Source organism: Macaca nemestrina, chromosome 1 (assembly GCF_043159975.1).
Source record: "Macaca nemestrina isolate mMacNem1 chromosome 1, mMacNem.hap1, whole genome shotgun sequence".
Lineage (NCBI taxonomy): Eukaryota > Metazoa > Chordata > Mammalia > Primates > Cercopithecidae > Macaca > Macaca nemestrina.
Window position 1 is genome coordinate 214,372,329 of NC_092125.1, and position 23,720 is coordinate 214,396,048.

The 23,720-nt window shown below is 55.4% G+C and overlaps 1 protein-coding gene across 3 annotated transcripts; it reads right to left on the reverse strand.

Annotated features, from left to right (window-relative positions):
• Positions 1 to 6,155: 6,155 nt before the first annotated feature.
• Positions 6,156 to 20,828, reverse strand: LOC105483107 (NBL1, DAN family BMP antagonist). 3 transcript variants are annotated; one of them, XM_011743759.2, is made up of 4 exons: positions 20,647 to 20,828; positions 9,418 to 9,606; positions 9,185 to 9,296; positions 6,156 to 7,738 (listed from the first exon to the last, which is right to left on the reverse strand). In XM_011743759.2, exons 2-4 carry the CDS (start codon positions 9,585 to 9,587, stop codon positions 7,475 to 7,477), a joined length of 546 nt encoding a protein of 181 aa, XP_011742061.1. In that variant the 5' UTR covers positions 9,588 to 9,606; positions 20,647 to 20,828; the 3' UTR covers positions 6,156 to 7,474. The 3 variants fall into 3 exon arrangements, with proteins under 3 accessions (XP_011742061.1, XP_011742063.1, XP_070955466.1); XM_011743761.2 differs by lacking the exon at positions 20,647 to 20,828 and adding an exon at positions 19,064 to 19,161; XM_071099365.1 differs by lacking the exon at positions 20,647 to 20,828 and adding an exon at positions 12,792 to 12,897.
• Between the last annotated feature and the right edge of the window lie 2,892 nt (positions 20,829 to 23,720).

Below are 23,720 nucleotides of genomic sequence, written 5' to 3' on the forward strand. Positions count from 1 at the left end.
CACTCCCAGATGCCCCTCCCAACCCACACGGGGCGGCGGCGCAGGCGGAACTCGGAGAAGGGGGCTGTGACCTGCCTTTATCCAGGGACTGCTCCCTAATGGGTGCCTGCCCACTCACAAGGGGGTCACCAGGCTTTCAGGGGAACCAGGAGTTGGGAAATATTGGACAAATCGCCTGACACCTCTCTGGGCCTCAGTTACCATAGCTGTAAAATGGGTTAGTAATTCTGGGCATTCTTCATCGTTAGTTTGATCAAGAAGCTAACCTTTCCCTGCAGAAACCATCCCGATCGCCAAAGGGGCCGGGTACTAAGGATGAAGTCCCTGAGCTGTTGGCGCTCCTAGTCTAACAGAGCGTGAACGGATTTGAGAATCCCCAGGCCAGGTGGGTTAGAGTCTCTGCAGGCAGAGGCCTGGGGTGTTGTTTCCCCTGGTTGTGACCTCCCTCTGTATCTCTCCCCTCTGGCTGAGAAGAGTCTGCCTAACACTGCTGTGCAGGTTAATACTGTGGACTCTATTCATCCATTCGTTGAACAGATATTTAAGGCGCATCCACTAGAAGTCAGGCACTGTTCTGACCCATCAGGACCCTACAGTGGCCAAAACAAAGATCCGCACCTCCATGGAGCTTCCATTCTAGTGGAAGGAGACAGACGATAAACAATAGGCATAATCAACATAGAAAGTGGGCCGGGCGCGGTGGCTCAGGCTTGGCCGGGCGCAGTGGCTCACGCCTGTAATCCCAGCACTTTGGGAGGCCGAGACGGGCGGATCACGAGGTCAGGAGATCGAGACCATCCTGGCTAACACGGTGAAACCCCGTCTCTACTAAAAAATACAAAAAACTAGCCGGGCGAGGTGGCGGGCGCCTATAGTCCCAGCTACTCGGGAGGCTGAGGCAGGAGAATGGCGTGAACCTGGGAGGCGGAGCTTGCAGTGAGCCGAGATCCGGCCACTGCACTCCAGCCTGGGTGACAGAGCGAGACTCCGTCTCAAAAAAAAAAAAAAAAAAAAAGAAAGTGGGCCGGGCGCGGTGGCTCAGGCTTGTAACCTCAGCAGTTTGGGAGGCTGAGGCAGGCGGATCACCTGAGGTCAGGAGTTCGAGACCAGCCTGACCAACAGGGTGAAACCCCGTCTCTATCAAAAATATAAAAATTAGCTGGGCGTGGTGGCGGCCACCTGTAATCCCAGCTATTCAGGAGGCTGAGGCAGGAGAATCGCTTGAACCCGGGAGGCAGAGGTTCCAGTGAGCCAAGACTGTGCCACTGTCCTCCAGCCTGAGTGACATAGCAAGACTCTGTCAAAAAAAAAAAAAAAAAAAAAAAAAAAGAGAGAGAGAAGGAAAGAAGGAAGAAAGGAAGGAAAGAAAGAAAGAAAAGAAAAAGAAGAAAAAGTAGTATAAAGAGAACAGGGTGGGATCATTTTTTCTCCACAGAAACAGAAAAATAATACTTCCCACATCGAAGGCTCCTGCGATGTCCCCAGGGGCTTTCCTACTCCTCCAGTCATTTATTCCCATCCCCACAATAATGCTGAGAGGTTCAGAGAGGCCAAGGGCCTTGCCCCAGATCACCAGCAGCAAGTGGTGAAGTGGAACTGAAACTCAAATCTGCTCGATGCCCATGGCAAAGACAGCCCATCACAGATGGTCAAAAACCTCCCCACAGGCACCTCAGAGCCTGCAGCACCCACCCCCCGACTCTAAGCCGCTATTTGGTGCTCAGAGCCCCAGCCTTGCCCACAGAAGCATCTTTTAAGCAGATAGAGGAGGCCTGTCCTTCCTCCTTGCCACCACACTGCACCACTGTGGCGACTTCTGCCATGCCCCCAAGGAACAGAACGTAGTACAGCAAGCCTGGGCAGAGAGTCAGAAAGACCTGGCTTGGGATCCCAGCTCCATCCCAGCTCTGGGATTCAGGGCCAGTGGCTCCATCTCCTTGGGTCGCAGTTTTCTCTTCTGTAATAGTTAGCAGAACAATACAGCACCCACCTCACAGAGTTGCTCACAGAGTTGCTGAGGGGATTAAATGACATTGATGTAATCTGTGTCTTTGGTACTATGTTAACGCTAGTTGGAAAACAGGCCAGGCGCGGTGGCTCATGCCTGTAATCCCAACACTTTGGGAGGCCAAGGCGGGCAGATCACCTGAGGTCAGGAGTTCGAGACCAGCCGGGCCAACATGATGAAACCTCGTCTCTACTAAAAATACAAAATTAGCCAGGTGTGGTGACGCACACCCATAATCCCAGCTACTCAGGAGGCTGAGGCAGAAGAATCACTTGAACCCACGAGGCAGAGGTTGCAGTGAGCTGAGATCACACCACTGCACTCTAGCCTGGGCAAAAACAGCGAAACTCCATCTGAAAAAAAAAAAAAAAATGCTAGCTCTTGGCCTTAGTGTTCCCATCAGCACAATCGTTATGCGTTCAACTCTGTGCCAAATCCTTGAGCCCAGGGATTTCTGATGTGGACAACGACAACCCTGAGAGGTGCTGTGTGGAAGGATTTGGGAGCCCAGCAACCTGGGATCATCATCCAGAGTCTGCCACTTGCTCTGTGAAGTTATGCAAAGACTCTCAAATTCTCTGCTGCTATGAAACCAAGCCAGTGGAGCTGTGAATGGGATGAGTGAAAAATTTTGCCTGATAAATGTTGCTTTGTAAAAATCTGTACGTAGTGTATAGAATATTAGTCTTTCTGCTTTCACTTTTCCACAATACTTGATATATTTTATTTTTAAAAAAAGACCTAAAGATTAGCCGAGCGTGGTGGTGCACGACTCTAGTTTCAGCTACTTGTGAGACTGAGGTGAGAGGATTGCTTGAGGCCAAGAACTCAAGGCTGCAGTGAGCTAGGATCACAGCTGTGAATAGCCACTGAACTTCAGCCTGGGTGACAGTGAGACCCCTGTCTCAAACAAACAAACAAAACTAAAGAAAACCTGGCAATAACTTTAACATTTGTTCATTCTGGGTGATGGATCCACTGATGTTTGTTAGAATAAGATCTGTACTAAAATTTAAAATTTTATTTTAAGATTGGGCCAGGGTTGGGGTGCCACCTTGTGGCCATACTGTTATGATCTTGAACTTGAGACTTTTTTTTTTCTTTTTTAGTGACAAGAGTCTCGCTCTGTGGCCCAGGCTGGAGGCAGTGATGCTATCATAGCTCACTGTAACCTCAAACTCCTGTGTTCAAGCTACCTTCCTACCTCAGCCTCCCAAGTAGGTAGGATTAGAGGTGTGCGCTACCATACCCAGCTAAATTTTTTAAGTTTTTTGTAGAGACAAGGTCTTGCTGTATTGCCCAGGCTGGTCTCAAACTCCTGGCCTCAAGTGATCCTCCTGCCTCAGCCTCTCAAAGCACTAGAATTACAGGCATGAGTCCTATACCTGGCTGAGACCTTTATAGACGCTTCGTGTGTGTGATCCTATAACTGTCATTTGGGTCATGAAATAATGAAGTCCTAGACCTCTTAACATTTCAGGATAAAGAGGGCTTTCAAGAATACTCAGCTTTTGCTTGATTACTTCTAGCCATGAGAGCTTCCTCCCCACAGGAGATAGCAGGTGCCACTACGGAACAGCTAAGTTTTAGGGAGTTGTCTGCCCCAGACCTCCATGCCTGTCCATACATGAGGACTGGGGCAAGCGCCTCGTGACAGAGATGGAGAAATCAAGGCCCCAGGGAGGTAGCCAGCCAGCCCAAAGCTGCTCTGTGCCGGAAGACACTGAACAACTGGGTAAACTCCCTGAAGGCAGGGATCTGTCTGTCTGGTTCATGCTGGAGCTCTGGCACATATTAGGCTCTCAATAAATATCTGTTCAATGAATGAATAAATGAACAAAACTATCAGTGCAACACCCTGCAGCTTGGGCCAATCATTCATTCTCAATCATAATAACAGCTGACATCCATTGAGGTCGTACTAAAGCCAGGCATGTCCTGAACTCTACATGTGCACTGACTCACCTAACGCTCACTGCCACCCTAAGAGTGAGGTAGGTGTGACCATTATTCCCCATTTTGCACATAGGAAAAGTGAGCCTCGGAGATCTTATGTGACTTGCTCAAGACTATAGTTAGGAAGTGGTCCAGCTAAGATATGAACCCAAGCAGACTCAGTCTCCTCAGAGGCTTGGAGCAGAGGAAGGAAACCAATTGAGAGCTGGCTCCATACAGGCAAACGAAGTGGAGAGGGGCCTGCGTTGCTATCTGCGCTATCAGTGTTAATCCCTTGTAAAGACTTTAAGTCCCAGGCCGGGCACGATGGCTCACTCCTGTAATCCCAGCACTTTGGGAGGCCGAGGCAGGCAGATCACGAGGTCAAGAGATCGAGACCACCGTGAAACCCCGTCTCTACTAAAAATACAAAAATTAGCTGGGCATGGTGGCGCGCGCTTGTAGTCCCAGCTACTCGTGAGGCTGAGGCAGGAGAATCACTTGAACCCACAAGGCGGAGGTTGCAGTGAACCGAGATCGCGCTACTGCACTCCAGCCTGGCAACACAGCCAGACTCCGTCTCAAAAAAAAAAAAAAAAAAAAAAAAGACTTTTAAGTCCCTCCTCATTGGGGGAGGATGCAGTATGCAATTCCTTCCATCCCCGCAAGGTGGCGCACCAAGGGATGCTTCTCAATTGACGTCTCTCACGCCCGGCTACTCCCTCTCGCTGGGCTCCCACATCCAATCAGCAGCGCTTCTCACGGCCCTGCCTCTCCAACTCCACTGCCTGACATAACTGGCCCCATCCTCTCCCGCCTACACTCTTGCAGTCACCCCTGATGGCCGCAGCATCTCCCTCCTCCAACCTAGCTTAGTCTCCTGAAACCCAGCTTTGCACAGACACCTCTAGGGCACCTCAGTGCAAAGGGAATGAAGTCTGAACTCTGACTGGCATTCCAGGCTGCAGCACCCAGGCCAACCCACCTTCCTGCTTTATTGCTTTATTTCCAACAGACCCTTACAAGTTTCTTTGTTCTTCCTTCCGTTCCCTTCTTCCTGTTCCCCTTCCCCTTCCTTTCCTCCTTTTTTTTTTTTTTAAGACAGGTTCTCACTCTATCGCCCAGACTGGAGTGCAGTGACACGAACATGACTCATTGCGGCCTCGACCTCCAGGGATCAAAGAATCCTCCCGCCTCAACCTCCCATGTAGCTGGGATTACAGACGTGTGCCACCACACCTAATTTTTTGATGTTTTATAGAGACAGGGAATCACTTTTCATTGCTCAGGCAATCCTCCTTCCTCAGCCTCCCAAAGTGCTAGGATAATAGGTGTGAGCCACTGTGCCCAGCCCTTATTTATCTATGAATGCATACCCAGCTCTGTTCCAGACACAGGATGGAGGCAGGTCCTGCCCAAGACTGTGCTGCCATTAAGTGTCCAGATGTGATGTGAGGTCAGGAGTCAAGGGAACTGTGAGCTTATGTGAGTCACCTGTGCTTCCAGAGCCCGTTTCCCGCTCTGTAAAACAAAGGTGAAATGTCCCACTGTGGACTTGCTGAATATCAAATGAGTGGTGCCGTGCCCAAACTTGGTGTGGGCCATGAGCCGATGCCTGGGTTCCAGTCCTGCTGATGACATTTCTTCACTGCATGACCCTGGGAAAATGACTTACTAGCGCCTGCTCTTTATATGCCTCATCTATAAAATGAGGACAACATCCGCATCACTGGGCGGTGGTGCGGACTGGGCAAGGACCCGGCACAGGGCCCAGCCTTATATATTAATTTGTAACCAATACTTTTGACCATTTCCCCTTCTCCCAGGGGGCCAGGCAGGCCAGGCCCAGGCAAGGGCTGATCCTGGACCACTGTGTGGGTGAAAAGACATGGCATGAGGCAAGCCCAGGAGACGAGGGGCCAAAATCCATGAAGCCCCGTTCTGGAGGCCCACCCAAGGTGTATGCGAGGCCAGAAACCAGCACCCAAGGAAAGAGGTGAAAGCTGGGGAGACAGGATCAGGAGCCAGGGGTGCACACGGCAAGCCAGGGAGAGGGCCACAAGGATGCAGAGACAGCGGTGACACTTGGGGGCCAGGCAGGTCTGCTCAGCACCCCACTGCCTGGGCCCAGGCCTTGCTACCCCTGGGCTTCACTGCCGGCACTTCTGGAGAACCTGGGTCGGCAGAGCCACTCAGTGAGGAGAAGAACACGGGCGTTGAAGGAATTTATTCATGAGAAGACTGAGGGTCCGTCAGGGAGATTGTCCAATGGCGACAAGCTCCAGAAGCCCGCGTCGCAACAGCCGGGAGGGCCGGGCCACCCCAGGCAGGAGGCGGTGGGCTGGCAGCCACCCTGGGCACTGAAGAGCAGACGCAGGCAGTGCTGGGCACAGAGGGGCTCTCTTCATGGCCTGCCTGCCCTGGCCTCCCCCCAGGTCCCCACCTATCGGTTAAAGTGCAGCTGGGAGGGAGGAGGCAGGCAGAACTGGGGAGCTAGAGAGAGCCCAAGTGAACCCTGGCTGTCCACACGAGTCCCATGTCCTCCTCGTCCTGGAGTTCCCCGAGGTTTAGTGAGCCCATCCCACCTAGGGCCTCTGGAACCTTGAGGCAAGGGAGGTAACCCCTCCCTCCCACACCCATCCATATTTAGAAAGAGCATCCCTGGGAGAGGGCGGCTGGCTCTGGCAGCTTTTTGGGGGGCCTAGAACTTGGGGGACAGTGGGGGGCGCTAACATTTCTAACAGGGAGAGGAAGGGGATGCTCATCTTCAGGGGTGGTCTTGGGGGGTCATACCCCTCCCTCTGGCCTTGGAAGACTCTTCCCTTTCCTCCTTCCCCTCCTCCTCTTCCCCCACCAGGCAAGCCAAGGAAGCCTGAGAAAGGCCCAGAGAGCCTGGCTCCCAGCTCCTGTGTCATGAGTCAGCAGGGTCCTGCCCAGGCCTGACTCCCAAACCCCTCCGCTGAGGGAGGGTCACTTCAGTGCCACTGGGGCGGCGCTCCCCTGGAGATGGGAAGTGGGGTGAGGGGTCTCGGGGAAACCTGTGGGGCTGAGCCTCCTGTTTCTGCCAGTGGTCTTTCTAGCCCAGCCCGTCCCTCCAGCCTGAGGCTGGCGAGATGCTCACCCTAAGCCCGGAACCTCAGCAGTACCATCTGCACCCCCAGGGACCTTAGCCTGGTTCATGCCATCTTGGATGGCCTCCCCCAGCACTCAGCAGCTCAGCCAACTTCCTCCCCCTCCCACAGGCACATCTCTAGAAGCCAGACAGGAAGAGACCACCCCCCCCCCCCAAAATAAAGAACCCTGAAGACCTCTGCTTCCTCCCCCCACTCTTGAATATATTAAATTGTGCGGCTTGGCTCCAACCCCTCCCCTTCAGATCTCCATGGCAACCGGGCAGCATTCCAAGTCCGAGTCTGTATCCAAGTCCATCCAGTGCCAAAGAGGGGCTTCAGCCTCTCCCCTGACTCTTCCCCAGAGAGTGAGACCCAGCATTCCACAGGGGGATGAGAGGGGAGGAAGAGTCGGGGGGCCTCAGTCCTCAGCCCCCTCTTCCTCCGTGTGGGGGGCCCCTGGGGGTTCCTCGGGCTCAGGGGTCTGCCCGCCAGGGTGGGGGTGGGGATGGGGGTGAGGGTGGGTGCCGGGCTGGGATCCCGGCCCGTCCTCGCCCTGCACGTAGACGCTCAGCCCCTCGTGACTAGGCTCCTTGCCGCAGGCCTGGCAGCTACAGTGCAGGATCTTCTCCACCAGCTTGTCCACTCTGGGCACCTCCTCGTGGCCCGGGCACTCCAGCGTCACCTGCAGAGGGCAAGAGAGAAGGGGTGGCATGTTTCCAAAGGCCTGGGGCAGGCGAGGAAGCCCCTAGGGTAATACTTCCTCATGGGACCAAGAATCCCAGAGCCCGCCTGTGGTGCCAGTTAGCGCCAGGGTCCCAGGGGGAGGGGGAAATTGAACCCCTGCACAAGCCACCAGAGCCGTCCCCTCACATCCAGTCCTGCCACCTTCCCACCCATTCCCCACCGGCAGCCACAGGGAAATCCAGTGTGGTCTGCCCCTGCTAAAATCCACCCCCCACCACCCGGATCCCCCTGCACTTGGAGACAAACCCTGACCCCTCACTAAGGCCACGCAGGACCTTCCGGTGCCGCCGGCTGGCTGGCCTCCCTACCCCGACCCTGAGCCACTCTTACCAATCCTGTGCTTGGGCTCTGCCTCAGGGACTCTGCACCTGCTGTTCCCTTTGCCTGGAAGGTTCCCCAAACCCCACCTACCACTTGCCCCAAACTGTGCCTTTGGGTCTGAGCTCAGACTTTGCTTCCTCAAAAGAACCCCACCCCAAAGCCCAGCCCGACTGAGGCTTGCCCTGCAGGAACCCCATCTACCTCTTACTCTGCCCCTATCGTCACCCGTCTAAGTGCCTTCTTTCCTTCTCCCTCCCTTCCTCTCTTCCTTCCTCCCTTCCACAGAGCGCCTACCCTGTGCCAGCTCTGGGGACACAAAGACATTTCCCTCAAGGAAATCAGAGTCTAGTTGGGGGAAAAGACCTGTCAAAATCACCCGGATGCAGGTGGAAGACTGCAAGTGTGAACTGCGCTCGAAGCGGAGGCACACTGTGCTCTGAGAGCCAACGGTACCAGGGTGGGCCCCAGTCAGGGGGCCTGGAAAGGGGCCCTGAGGAAACACTGCTTGGGCCAAGGGCAGAAGAATGAATAGAAGTGAACTGGAGAAGGGGGACAGAGAAGGTGTTCCAAGCAGGGGACAGAGAATGTGTTCCAAGCAGGGAAAAGAACAGGTGCAAGGGCCCTGGGGTAGGAGCGAACGGAGCAGGTGCGAGGAACTGAAAGCAGGCGGCTGTGTTAAGCATCAAGCTAGTAAGGAAGGCGGGAAGCAGGAAGAAGCTGGAAAGGCCACTGAGCCAGGCCATGCTAGGTTCTCGGGACAGGGCAAAGATTTTGGTCTCATCCTATAACAACAGGAAGTCCCTGAAAGGACTTCAGCCCATGAGAGACATCAGAATGGAACTTTGGGAACATCCCTGTCCTGTACAAGTTGGTGTCAGACTTCTGAGCCATCCTGTGGGGAGGCCCACGTCTGCATCCCCAGCACAAGCCCTTCACCCTGCACACAGTGGGGCCTTGCTAAGCCCCTGTGGTCATCTGCTGGAATACAGGAGCCTGGGGAGAAAGGCCAAGGCCGGGGCAGGCTCCAGGCTGAGGCTGGGTGGGGCAGGCAGGCAGTACTCACAATCTCCCACATCGACTGGGCTGGCATGCAGGAGTCACAGTGGACCAGGGACTCTGTGGACTGCGGGAAGGTGTTGGGGACGCTGTAGCTGAAGCACTGTCCTAGGCACGCCCTGTGGGAGGAGAGGTCACGTGCCCGTGTCACTGTCGGGGAGGCAGGGATGGGCAGCCCTGGTCCTCTTCCTCCCTCTTGGGCCCCTGTCCGCATCCCCCCACCCATCCCTTGAGTCCCACCTGTTCTGGATGGACTTGGCCTCACAGCCGCTGTGACCCACAATCTGGGTGATGTTCTTGGCTTCGCACCAGGCACTCTTATCCGGGAACAGTGCCAGCTTGTTGATGGGCGGTGGGGCAGCCAGTAGCATGGCAGGGAGGACAGCCCCCATCAGGACCCGAAGCATCATGCCCGTGGCCTCCAGAGCCCTAGAACAGAGCACAGGTGCCAGGTGAGGCACAGCAAGGTGCAGGGGACCGGGCAGTGGTGTTACAGCATGGACTCTGGCGTCCGACTCCTTGGCGCAATCCCAGCTCTCCCACTTACTAACCAAGTGCAACTTTGGACAAGTTATTTCTCCCCTCTGAATCTCACAATTGGAGCTGGGAGTAGTACTTACATCAGATGGATATCTGTAAAGTCAGATGAGATATTAAATGGGCCTAGCAGATAATACACATTCCATATGTGTTGGTTTTACAACTTCCTATGTTGCCTTGAGCAAGTTACTTTTTATCTCGGTGCCTCAGTTTCTTCATCTAAAAAGGGGAGATGGTACCACTGCCTGGCGCAGGATTGCAGTTACGAAGTGTTCAAGCACATGTCCAGTGTTGAAAAATTACCACCCCCTTTCTCCCTTTGCTGCTGTGGGCCATCCAGGAAAACACACAAAACATTGTCCACACAGCCCTCGAGGGGCTGGCTGCACACCACGTCTCCTGGAAAGCCACTGCAACTGCTGCCAGATTCTGATGTTTGAAAAGTTAGCCTTAACTTTCACGTTGCTGTGATTTCTTTTTGGTTTTGTTTTTTGAGAAAGTATGTGCAGTGGCATGATTATGGCTCACTGAAGCTTCGACCTCCCTGGGCTCAGGTGATCCTCCCACCTGAGCCTCCCAAGTTGCTGGGACTACAGGCGTCTGCCACCACGCCCGGCTAATTTTTGTAAAGACCAGGTTTCGCCATGTTGCCCAGGCTACTATCTAACTCCTGGGGCTCAAGCCATCTTCCTGCCTCAGCCTTCCAAAGTGCTGGGATTACAGGCGTGAGCCACCGCACCTGGCCTGCAGTGAATTCCTGGGCCACCTTGGCTGGCCAGACCTCAGGCAAAAAAAAACTGACCCTGAACCAGACAGTACTGCTTTCTAAGATGCCTCATCAGAAACTCGAATCCACGAGGGCTCTACACAGATCACTGCCCCCAGCTCCACTTTAACACGAGTCAAGCAGGAGCCAATCAAAGCTAAGCACTTAGCCATTTGCAATTCCCCTGCTATAGGACGGAGCGAGATACTAAAACAATACCATGATCTGCCAAAAGGTGGCGCTGCAGGACAGTCTGTGTCAAAGGATTCCACTTGCAGGCGACTCGCCCCAGTGAGTTTCACCCATGCCTCTCAATGCAAAAGGCACGGGGCAGGGAGGCTTCAGAGAGGTTCAGAGATGAAGGTAGTGCCTTCTTCAAGGAGGCCCCCAAACCCTCGGAGGACAGCACAGCAGAGAAAGGGCATGGGGTTCACACGTGCTGGGTGACCGGGACACTCAGGCCTGTTTCCCGGCCATCTGTAAAATGAGTGCAGTGACCCAGGCCAGTGGTTCCCAAACCTGACAAATGATCAGAATTCCCTAGGGACTTGCGAAGTAAAAGTTCTAGGGTGGGTAGGAGTCTGCATTTTGATTAGGCTTCCTAGGCAGCTCTGCCCTCAGTCAGGGATTCTTTATCTTGGGACAGTCCCTAGAGGGGCCTGGGTGAGGCTAAATCAGGAGGAAGAGGGGACAGGTCCTGGTCCCTGTGGCCCCACAGAAGCCCAGCACCAGGACTCAGGTGGCTTGGGACTGAACATCCCATTTAGGACAATCCTACCATGGGCCGTGGAGATGGCAGAGACAGGTACTTTATTTTTTTATTTTTTTATTTTTTTATTTATTTATTTATTTATTTATTTATTTATTTTTTTTGAGACGGAGTCTTGCTCTGTTGCCCAAGCTGGAGTGCAGTGGCATGATCTTGGCTCACTGTAAGGTCCACCTCCCGGGTTCATGCCATTCTCCTGCCTCAGCCTCCCATGTAGCTGGGACTACTGACGCCCGCCACCATGCCTGGCTAATTTTTTGTATTTTTAGTAGAGACGGGGTTTCACTGTGTTAGCCAGGATGGTCTTAATCTCTTGACCTCACGATCTGCCCGCCTTGGCCTCCCAAAGTGCTGGGATTACAGGCATGAGCCACTGCGCCTGGCCTTGCTTATCTATTTTTTTGAGACAGTGTCTTACTCTGTCGCTAGGCTGAAGTGTCGTGGCATGATCTCAGCTCACTGCAACCTCCGCCTCCCAGGTTCAAGTGATTCTCCTGCCTCAGCCTCCTGAGTAGCTGGAATTACAGGCACTCGCCACCACACCTGGCTAATTTTTGTATTTTTAGTAGAGATGGGGTTTCACCATGTTGGCCAGGCTGGACTCAAACTCCTGACCTCAAGTGATCCGCCCACTTTGGCTTCCCAAAGTGCTGGGAGTACAGGTGTGAGCCACTGTGCCCAGCCCAGAGCCAAGTACTTAAGTGTCTGGGGAGTAGAGGTCTCAAGGTGGGCTGGCTAAGCGGGGCTCCTGCAGGGCTGTGACCCCCTCCAGGTGCTCTGCTCCCCATCCAGCAAGTTCTCCCAGCTCCTGCCCCTCTCCTGCAGGTCTCCATCTCAGAGGACCCCAATGCCGGGATAAGCCCCACTCCCAGCCCACTGGGGAGGAAGGGCAGCTGGAAGTGAGGTCGGACAGGCTGCCCCCGCCGCCTCCCAAATGAGTTCCTGTCATGATCCAGGCCCTCACCCATGCATTTCCGGTCTCACTGACAAAACCCATGTTTCCAGTACAACCACATCCTAACAAAACGGAATGGATTCCTCCCTAACTGGCAACCCAGTGAATTTTTCAACAAGCCTGGCATGCAGGAGGCTTCCTCACTCCTGAGTCAGGGTCTGCCCACAGCACACCTGAAGGGTCCTGGAGGTCCATTTAAGGCCAGGGCTCCCTGGGCTGGACTGGCCCCCTAGACCCTTGGAGAGGCCCAGGGACTCTTGTCCTCCTATATCTGACCCCATCTTGCTTCCTCAGAAACAACAGGTCACAGGGGGCCAGGGAGGTGGCTGGGGCAGGAAGTGATGTGGATTTGGAATTGAGACTGGGGTTGTAATGAAAGTAGCCTGGGCCAGGCATGGTGGCTCACCCCTGTAATTACAGCACTTTCGGAGGCCAAAGCGGGAGGATCGCTTGAGCTCAGGAGTTCAAGACTAGCCTGGGAAGCAAAGTGAGACTTGGTCTCTAAATAAAATAAAATATTTTTTTATGATCACATTGTGATATCACATTTTTTATTATCAAATTATGTGTTGTGATGTGCACACCTGTAGTCCAGCTATGTAGGAGGCTGAGGCGGGAGGATGGCTTGAGACCAGAAGCTTGAGGCTGCAGTGAGCCATGACTGCATCCCTCCCTGCACTCCAGACTGGGTGACAGAGCAAGAACCTGTCGAAAAGGAAAGGGAAAAAAAGGACAGGAAAGAAAACAGGAAGGAAGGGAGGGAGGGAGGGAGGGAGAGAGAGAGGGAGGGAGGGAGAGAGGGAGGGAGGGAGCAACAGACAGAGGGAGGGAGGCTGCGGTGAGCACTTGGAGTTGGAATTGGGAGAGGTCACAACTGAGGCTGTGGGTCAGGACCAGGCTGCAGCTGAGTGTTGAGACTGGGGCGGAGGCTAATGGAGGCTTACTGGGAGATGGGGTAATGGTGACTTTTTGGAAGAGGTTGCAGGCCCAGAGATCAGGAACTGGTTATCAGGGTCAGGCTGGGGCAGAGGTTAGGAGAAATGAGACGAACGGAGGCAGAAGGCCCCCTCCTTACCTTCCACCCTTTCCAGTGCACAGCTGAGGTCATCACAGGGCCAGCTGTGCCCACAGAGGGGTGCTGTAACCCAACCCACCAGGCCCTGGCAGGCTCTCCACAGGGTGCTGGGGCCTCAGCCTCCCCGGGCCAGCAGCGTGGAGCTCCAGCATTCTCCCGGGGCTTGCCCTGGAAGCGTGGAGCCTGCAGTCCCCAGGGTTTGAACTGCAGCCCCTCCCCTTAGGAGCTGTATGACTCCCAGAAATAAGTTCACTCCTCAGAACCCGCCTTTCTCAACCCTAATATGGGCAGCATTGCACCCTCCCTGGAAAAGAACTGGGAGGAGTAAATGAAGGTACTCAGCACCTAGGAGGCACCCACTAAGGTCAGCTCTCTTCCCCTCAGGGGATCATGGGAAAGGCTAGGCCAGCATCAGAGCCAAGGCTGGGCTGGAACAGGAGGCAGCGAGGATGCCAGGTGAAGCCTCTCCCACACATGGCCGTCCTTCAGACACACCTACCTCCGCCCGCCCTCCTGCCCAGCCCTGAAGAGCCCAGGCTGCCCCCACCGGGGGTTTTCCAGCAGAGGTGGGGTGGGCTCTTGGCTAGCAGGTTTTCTTTTTTGTTGGTTTATGCATTTTTGTTTCTTCAAGCAGCAACTCATCCTTTTTTTTTTTTAAGCAGCAATCATACTTTCCTTCCCGAGCCTTGAGAGCCTCACCCAGATTCTCAACCCTTCCTCCCACCCTGAAGGTCATACAGCAAGTCATGGGACTCCCCAAAAGCGAGGGCGGGAAGGAAAGTTGGAGATCTCCCAGGCCAAGTCTCTCCCTCCTCTGCAAGGGGCTGTCCCAAGGTCCCCAGCAAGTCAGGCAAAGCAATGCCCTGCCCTGGGCCGTTCAGGTCCCTGCAGTTCCACACTCACTCACTTCTAGGAGGGCAGGGGTCACTTTTAGGAGCATGGGGAGAAAGGCAAGGGTAAGGGCAGGGAGCTGGGGGCCCAGACGCTATGCCCACTCAGACAGTCCCCTGAGGGGAGGTCCAGGGATGTGGGTAAACAGGAGGCAGTTGTTTGGAGTTGGTGCAGTCAGAGATGGCTCTCAGGAGGGAAGCAGAGGTTCTGAATTTTGAACTAAATATAAGAGTGCAACTACAGTCATGCATCACTTAGCCATGGGGATACACTCTGAGAAATGTGCCATTAGGTGATTTTGTTGCTCTGTGAACACCATAGAGTGAACTCAAACCTGAATAGTCTAGTCTATTACATACCTAGGCTATATCAGGTATTCAGCACTTTGGGAGGCCAAGATGGGAGAATTGCTTGGCTCAGGAGTTCGAGACCAGCCTGGGCAACACAAGGCAATCCCATCTCTACAAAAATTTAAAACTTAGCCAGGCGTGGTGGTGCATGCCTATGGTCCCAGCTACTTGGGAGGCTGAGGTGAGAGGATCACTCGGGCCTGGGGGGTTGAGGCTGCAGTGAACCAGGATTGTGCCACTATACAATTACGAAAGAAAGAAAAGGTGTAGTAAAAATACGGTATTATAATCCTATGGGAGGCCAGGCGCAGTGGCTCACGCCTGTAATCCCAACATTTTGGGAGGTTGAGGTGGTCAGATCACTTGAGGTCAGGAGTTCGAGAACAGCCTGGCCAACACAGTGAAACCCCATCTCTACTAAAAATATAAAAACTAGCTGGGTGTGGTGGCACATGCCCGTAGTCCCAGCTACTAAGGAGGCTGAGGCAGGAGAATCACTTGAACCCGGGAGGCAGAGCTTGCAGTGAGCCGAGATTGCACTACTGCACTCCAGCTTGCGCGACAGAGTAAGACTCCATCTCAAAATAATAATAATAATAATTTTATGGCAGCACCATTGTGTATGTGGTTCATCATTACGTGGTGTGTGACTGGATATTAATTTATTCTGTCCTACAACAACCGCCTGATCCTATTCTTTCCTCCATTTTTAGATGAAGAAACTGAGGCACAGAGAGGCTAAGAAATCTGCTTGGGCTTTCACTGTCAGTAAACAGGAGAACCGGGATTTGAACCTGGATGGTAGCAGGTTCAACGCCCGGCTACCCTGGCAGGTGAAAAGGTTCACGGAAGAGAAAGAAGCAAGAAAGGATGGAATCTGGAGTTAGGATGAGGCCTGGAGCTCCTGCCATTGCCCCAGCCGACTGTGCCTCTCATTCCTGTTAGCACCCTAGCGTTCAGCCACGGCCTGGACTGAAAGCCTGGGGGCTCCATAAACCAGAGGTCAAATCCCATTGCTGACTCCCTAGCCAACTGTCTTGTGGCCATGGCTGCCCCTGGCTCTTGCAGCCCAGGTAAAGGTATGTGTGACACTATCCTTCCTCACGGGGGCGCTGTGAGGCTGTAAAGGAGGTGTCCTTAGCACAGGTGAGTGTCTTCTTCCCAACCCCACCCACCCACCACTCCCAAATCCAAGCCCTCCACTTCCTCAGCGGCCCCCTGCCAATGCCTGGTACATTCTGAGCTGCTGCCCACACAGAAAGGAAATTCCCTGGGAGGTGACACCAGCAGACCCATTTTGGCACTGTGGAAACTGAGGCACAGGTCAAGGAAGTGACCCACCCATAGCTCCCACTCCGGGGAAGAGCAGGAACAAACACAGCAGCCCTGCCCTGGCTGCTTTCCTGGAAGCCCCGGTCCAGAGGGTCCCCCAGGAAGGCGAGCTTGGGGGTCAGGCCTGTGAAGCCTCTTTCCTGAGATGCCCGCCAAAACTGAGATGCCGGGGCCCGGCCCTCCTTGTGTGACCCCCCAGGTACGAGGCATGGCCTGGGCACCTGAATGTGCTCCCCACGGGACTCTGAAGCCCAGCCGGACCAGGAGCAACGGCCTCCCAGTCCCCAGGAAAGAGGCTTCGATTAACAGCACTGCTGCTGGGGCCCCCGAGCCCCACTGCCTGGATTCTAGCACCTGGCAAGGCATCCTAAATGCACCCTAAATACACGGGAGCGGCCTAGATTTCAAGAAACACCAGCCCCTTCCTGACTCCCGACCACCACGAAACCCTTTGTAGAGCGGATCGGCTTTGGTATAACAAGTGAACTATCCTCCCCAGTTCCTCTTCTGGATTAAGCCTGAATATTCAGGGTCACTCAAGGCCAGATATACCAGGATTTTCAAGGTAGAGTGTATCCACTCACCCCAGACCCACACACACACAAAAGCAGGCATACCCCAAACCACCTGCACCCCCTAAGAACAAAGCGCACACACACACACATATAAGCGTGCCTATCTACGCACAAGAAAATGCACATCCACACAAGCACACGCACACATACACCCCCCCACACACACCCCACACCACACAAACGCACACACACACCACACAAACATGCACACACAACCACACACACGCACACCCCCACACACACACACCCCACACCACACACACGTGCACACACACAACCACACACACGCACACACACATGCACACACAACCACACACACCACACACACACGCACGCACACACAACCACACACACGCACACACAACCACACACACGCACACACACATGCACACACAACCACACACACCCCACACACACGCACGCACACACAACCACACACACGCACACACAACCACACACACGCGCACACACACCCCACACACACGCACACACACCCCACACACACGCACACACGCACACACACCCACACACCCACCCCACGCGCACACACAACCACACACGCACACACACGCACACACAACCACACACACGCACACACACGCACACACACGCGCACACACACGCACACGCACACACACCCCACACACGCACACACAACCGCACACACGCACACACAACCGCACACACACCCCACACACACGCACACACACGCACACACACACCACACACACGCACACACACGCACACACAACCACACACACGCACACACACGCACACACACACCACACACACACGCACACACAACCACACACACACGCACGCACACACACACCCCAGGCCTTTCCTGTTACCAGTTCCAGCAACCACTCGGTGCAGAGCCATGGAGGGCAGGGCTGATGAATCCTCAGTGGAAAGGTGGGGCTCTCCCTCCCCATCTTCACCTCCTGCTTCCAGAACCTCCTCTGGGAACCTTCCCACACTTGGCCCCAGCTGATAGGGATGGACGATTCTACCTGTGGGCTCAGCATTCAGGTGACACCGCAGTCCGCACGCACAACGAGCATGCAGTGTTTGTGGCTGTCAAACCAGATGCTCCCCCTCCCCTGCCTCTCCCACCTTTCCTCTGCCCCCACACTCACTAAGGGTAGGGTCTGGCTCTTCTCCTCCATTCTCCACAGTTATGACAGACTTGAGTTCAAATCGTAGTTCAGTCATTCCAGTCTTTCTCTTTTTATTTTTATGTTTTTGTTTGTAACAGGATCCCACTCTGTTGCCCAGGCTGGAGTGTGGTGGCACAATCATAGTTCATGGCAGCCTCAAACTCTGGGGCTCAAGCGATCCTCCCACCTCAACCTCCCGAGTAGCTGGTACTACAGGCATACACCACCATGCCCAGCTAAGTTTTTGGAGAGACGAGGTCTCCCTTTGTTGACCAGGCTGGTCTTGAACTCCCACTTCAGCCTCCCAAAGCACTGGGATCACTTGGTCCCATTTTAACCTTTCTGTACCTCAGTTTCCTCATCTGCAAAGTGGGGATAGTGCTAATATCCAGCTCACAGACAGCTGTGAGAATTAAACTGAAGAATACATGGAAACCTCTGGAGAGATCACCCATCAGAGTTAATTCCTCAGTCATGTCACTTTCAGTGCTACCTTGGGCCTCTTATCCTCCCTGGCTTCTGCCTGCTTCCTTCTGCCCCTCGCTCCCACAGGACCCTGGGCAGGTCCTGAGGCTATTTCAGTCTGGGCTGCATTTGCCGCAGTGAGCCTGGATTTAGGGAAAACCTTGAGGTGAAACTCAAGCAAGTGGGATGACAGCTGGGAATGAATTTTAGAAACTGTCAAGGGCCGCCCAACATGATTCCCTGCCAGGGTGGGAACTGGGAGGAAGATCCCACTCAGACTCTAAGACAGGGTCGTGGAGACACCAGCCTCCTCCAAAATCCAACTTCAAGAAAACAGGCTGTGCCCCACTGCCAGGCTGAGTGTGCTGCTGGGCGCAGAGGGTGTGGAGGGCGGCTGGGCTGCAGCCCTAGGCTTGGGGCTTGGCAAGGGCGGGGCGATCGCTCCAGGTTTTGGAATGAGCACAGGGACTTCCTTGAATGGTGCAACTGAAAATATTGCTCTGTGAAGGGGCAAGGCAGTGTCAGGCCTGGGGCTCCCTGCTCACCCAGGTCAGGCCCCAGCTCTGGTCAGCCCGACTGGGTTTACTGGGCTCACCCTGGGGTTTGAGGACGAGTTCTGGCCAAAGCTCATACATTGGCTCTCTGTGTGCCTGGAGTCAGGAGAATCTAATGGTTACAGCTCGAGTCACTGACCATTTGCTTCCCCTCCCTAAGCTTCACGTTTGCAACCTGTAAAATGGGCAGCCTGGCCTGGGAACATCCATTTCAGCAGATCCCCCAGGGAGGAGCCTGCCTCCAGCATACTGCTTAAGGCCACTGTGATTCCACGACCCCAGTCTCACGGCAGGGTGGCTTTTCCTTCCTTCCTTCAGCACTGGGGAGAGCATGAGTCAACTGTCCAGGGGGCGGACACACAGGGCCGAGCCCGTGTCACCCAGGCCTGCCTGCACCTTCCAGCCGTGGCCACCTCTGTGCCAGCCCCCCAACCCAGGCCAAGGCCTTCCTTACCGCAGACCCTCCTGCCCGCAGACCAAAAACAGTCTCCAAAACAAATCCATGCTAATGAGCTGCTGCAGGGCCGGGCTGCACATCTGCTCAGCAGAAGTTCCACTGCAGACCTCACCAACAACCCTGCCCGCTCCGGCAGCCTCCGACCCTTGGGGTTGTGGGTCGGGGGAAGCAGCTAAACTCAGCCTGAAATTTCACTTTAAAATAATGAGGCCATATCGCTGGCCGATGCAGAACACCTACTCCCGTGTCCACCCCTCCAAAACACAGGCCCGGGAGGGAGGTCCAGTTTGCAGGGGTGGGTGGAGAGGGGTGAGGGTCACCGAGGAAACGCTGCAGCCTCGCCTTTTCTTTGGCCCCAACTCAAGGCAAACCACGCCCAAGCAGTCCCAGCATCTGGGGGAGTCTAGGGAGGCCCCATTCCGCAGTAACAAAGGGTAAGGGGCTCCTTGTTGACAAATTGCTTCCCGGCCAGCGCCCGGTCTTTGGCCTCCAGCCCTGACCTCTGTTTTCCTGGGGTGCCCCTAGTTACAGGCTGGTGGCGTCCAGCTAGGGGAGCCAGGGCCTCCGAAAGCCTGGAAGTATGGCCTTCTCCCTTGATGCCCGCCAACCCCCGGCCACGCCAAGGCGGGCGGCTGCCCCCTCTGCCGCCGCTTGTAAAAGATCAGAATCGCCCCGCCCTAGGAGCGGGCCGGGCAGGTGGCCCGCAGCAGGGCCTGTCGTCCAGCCGGCCTCGCGGGGGTGGAATTCTTAAGAAAACTGAGCCCCCGGAAAGGCTGGCTCTCCCTGCCCCAGACTCAATTCCAGGGAGATGACCCGGGCCAGGCCTCGGGGCTGGCGGGAGGCAGGGGGAGGGTTTGGCGCACCCGGTCTAGGAAACTATTCGTGAACCCCGCTGGGGGAAGGCGAGCCTCCGACACTGGGGGGATTGTCTGGATCGGAGGGCGGGGGGTCAGGGAGACGCGCAGACACAGGGCGAGACCCCCACGGAGGGCAGCGCAGAGACACAGAGAGGGAGAGAAAAGCGAGAGGCAGAGACACAAACGCGGGCAGCCGAACACGGAGGCAGACAGGGAACGGTAAGAGACGGGCAGACCCGGGGAAAGTGAGCGGCGGAAACGGAGCGACGGAGGGACAGACACACGGACGTGGGGACCGAAGCAGAGGGGGCCGCGGGAGGCGGAAACGTCCAGAGCCGAGAGGCGCGGCGAGGCCCGGGCATGACCGGGGGACATGCGAGCCCGGCCCGCCCGGCCACGCATCTCCCTCCCTCGCTCCCTCTCTCTCCCGGTCGCGGAAACTCCGATCGAGAAACGGAACCCCGGGGCGAGTCTGGGGACGGGCTCCGGGCACGGCGGTGCCCCCCGGCCACCCCATGCCGCGCCCACGTCCCCAGCGCCGGCGTCCGGAGGCGTCCGCCAGGTCCCCTTAGGCTCCCGGGCTCGGCGGCGGCGCCTCCACCCGGTGCCCGCGGCCGCCGGACGCGCCGGGGGACGGAGCTCCGGGCTGGGGGCGCGGCGCTGCCCCCGCGGCCGAAGCCTCTGGAAGCCGGGCGCCCGCGTGCCGGTCCGGGCGGGACTTACCGCGCGCGCCCGCCGGGTCCTGCGGAGCTGGGTGCGGGGGTCGCGGGCCCGGGCGCCCCAGGAGGCTCGGCGAGGCGGCCGGCAGGACTGGGGGCGGCCCCGCGACGCTCGGCTGGGCTGCGCTGCGCGCCGTCTGCGGCCCCGGGCGGGCGCGCGGCGCGGGGGAGCGGCTCCGACGTCAGGGTGGCTCCCTCCAAACAGGGCGCGAGGGCGGGGGCAGCGGGGAGGGCCGCGCGCAGAAAGAGCGGGCGGGCGCGCGCGGCCTCTCCCTCCGGGTGCGCAGGAGGGGGCGCCGCAGCGGCCGGGGCCCCGGGCCCTCTCCCCGCCCGCCCGCCCCGGGCTGGGCTTCGGCGCGCTCCGACGGCGTGGTGGGGCGGCCGGGACGCCTGGCCGGCGCCCGAGAAGCAGGGCAGCGCAGCCGGGCGCCCTGGCCCGTTCTAAAGCGCCCTCCCCGGGTTTCTCTGCGCTTCCACCCTCTCCGCCCGACTTTTCGCGAGCCTGGGCCGTCAGGCCGTGCCAGGCCTCGGGGTGACAAAGATGGATGTGTCCCTTTTGTGGGCACCGGGCATTGCAGACTTGCCCCAAGAATGGGGCGCCCCAGCCTGCCGCGTCCCGGCACCAGGAGTCCCTCCTCACTCTGCGGTTCTGCGGTGCACCCCATCTCGCCTGCTCCGGTATGCGACCCGGTTCAAGTCCGTGCTGTTGGTAACCTGGGTCACTCAACCTTGCCCAGTGTTATCCTAGCGTTGCTCTCGGCCCCACACACTTGTTAAGCATCCCGAAAAGCCCCAGGGACTATTAGGAACTAGAAAGCCAGCAAATGAACTCACTTCTCTGACTCCTGAGAAGAGTGGAGCGCCTGGCCCCAGCTTCCAGCCTCACCTCGGGGGTTCCTATCTGATCAGTGGGCACTTGGGTGGATTGCGGCCGTGCATTCTCTGTGTGCTTAACAACGGGGTAAGAAAATAACTTTGCTCCTGGAAAGTGGTGGCCCAGGGACACCACTGGGACACGATTGTAGGACTTGGGGATTTTGCTTTACAGCATAGTTACCTGTGTCCATGTGTTTTACCTAACTTGGCTGGAAACTTCCAGATAGACGCAGCCCTGCTCGTCTGACTCATGAGGTTGCCGAGCATCCTGGGTGGCTCCTAGTGGCCTGCTGGAAACTCCCTGGTGTACTCCAGCCTACCCGCACCCTCCACACCCAGCCTGCATCTGTGCCTCCTAGCTGTTTCCTGCGCCCTTCCCTCTACCCGGAATTCCCTTCCCCTCCTTTCATCTCTGGCAAATATTCTAACAGCACCAGATTGGAAAGCCTTCCCAAGACCCTCTGGGAGCATCTCCCTCCTCCAGTGTGATCCTGGAGCACTGGATGAGAACTTCTGTTCATGTCAGTTTCCCTCTAGAATAGCTGTGTACATCTCTTTCCTCCATTATACCTTGAGGGCAGGAATCATGTGTTTATTTCAGTGTCTTCATTGCTTATGGGCAGGCCAGGTGAGATGATTGAATTATTATTATTATTATTATTATTATTGTTATTATTTTGAGACGGAGTTTTGTTGTTGTTACCCTGGCTGAAATGCAATGGCGAGATCTCCGCTCACTGCAACCTCTGCCTCCTGGGTTCCAGCAATTCTCAGCCTCCCGAGTAGCTGGGATTCCAGGTGCCCACCACCACGCCCGGCCAGTTTTTGTATTTTTAGTAGAGATGGGGTTTTGCCATGTTGCCCAGGCTGGTCTCGAACTCCTGGCCTCAAGTGATCCACCCGCCTGGGCCTCCCAAAGTGTTGGGATTACAGGCGTGAGTCACCACGCCCAGCGAATAAAGTATTATCCCCGTTTGATGTAGCACAGATAGGTCTCCCCTTAATGGTAACTATGACCGTTATAATAGTTCACACATATTGAGCACCTTACCATGTGCCTCATCCCACTGCAAGCTGTTGCCACTCTCACAATAAACCTATGAGGTAAGTATTGTCTCTATTTTAAAAGTACTGGGCACCGTGGCTCATGCCTGTAATCCCAGCACTTTGGGAGGCCAAGGCAGGCGGATCACTTGAGGTCAAGAGTTCGAGACCAGCCTGGCCAATATGGTGAAACCCTGTCCTACTAAAAATACAAAAATCAGCCAGGTGTGGTGGCATGCGCCTGTAGTCCCAGCTACTCGGGAGGCTGAGGCAGGAGAATCACTTGAATCTGAGAGGTGGAGGTTGCAGTGAGCCGAGATTGCACCACTGCACTCCAGCCTGGAGACAGAGTGAGACTCTGTCTCAAAAAATAAATAAATAAATAACAAATAAATAAATAAATAAAATAACAAAAGTGGAAAAAATCCTGACGCAGGAAGATCACTTGATCCCAGGAGTTTGAGGCTGTAGTGAGCTGTGATTATGCCACCGTACTCCAGCCTGGACGACATTACAGAAGGCTAATTGTGGAACCTAATGAGCTTGTCACTCCAGCGAGGCCTTGTCTCAAAAAAAAAAAAAGTGAAAAAAGGAACGTCTAGAGAAAGGTTAAGTAACTTGCCTAAAGTCACACGGTAAGAGCCCATGCCCGCTAATGTCTGTTGGATAACCATGTACCATGTACTACAGAAACCAGCCTCACTGCACTGTACACACTAGACACTCAGGAACTATTTACCATTTTGCAACCAAAGCTTACCACCACCATCTTTCATGCAGACCCTGAGCAGGGTGGAAAGTGGAGTTTTACATTTTGTGAGAATCCACTCCCACATTGCAGAAAGCTAATTGTGGAGCCTGATGAGCTGGTCAGATCACACATAGAACCAGGAGTAGAAGCCACAACTTCCAGCCAGCGCCTTTGACAGGGCAGCCCACCATCTCTCAAACACGGGGAGGTTCAAGAACACCACCAACCTCCTAATCAGGGACAGAGGGTTTGGAGTTGAGTCACCATCTGTCTGGTGATGACTGATAACTATTGGAAAGCTACAGTGTGGGCAGGGGGCCTGAGAAGTAAGTTGGTAGTAATGTCTACCCATTTTGTGCCAGGCATTATGCTGGCCACTCTGTCTGCTTCATCTCTAATCCTTACCA

Bases quoted from the DNA above. Each gene is read 5' to 3' on its own strand.
- LOC105483107 (XM_011743761.2), bottom strand. From the start codon at position 19,146: ATGTGCAGCCCGGCCCTGCAGCAGCTCATTAGCATGGATTTGTTTTGG. The intron at 9,607-19,063 runs GTAAGGAAGGCC...GCTCTGTTCTAG, and splicing joins TGCGGGCAGGAGGGTCTGCG to GGCTCTGGAGGCCACGGGCA. The intron at 7,739-9,184 runs GTGAGTACTGCC...TGCCCTCTGCAG, and splicing joins CCCAGTCGATGTGGGAGATT to GTGACGCTGGAGTGCCCGGG.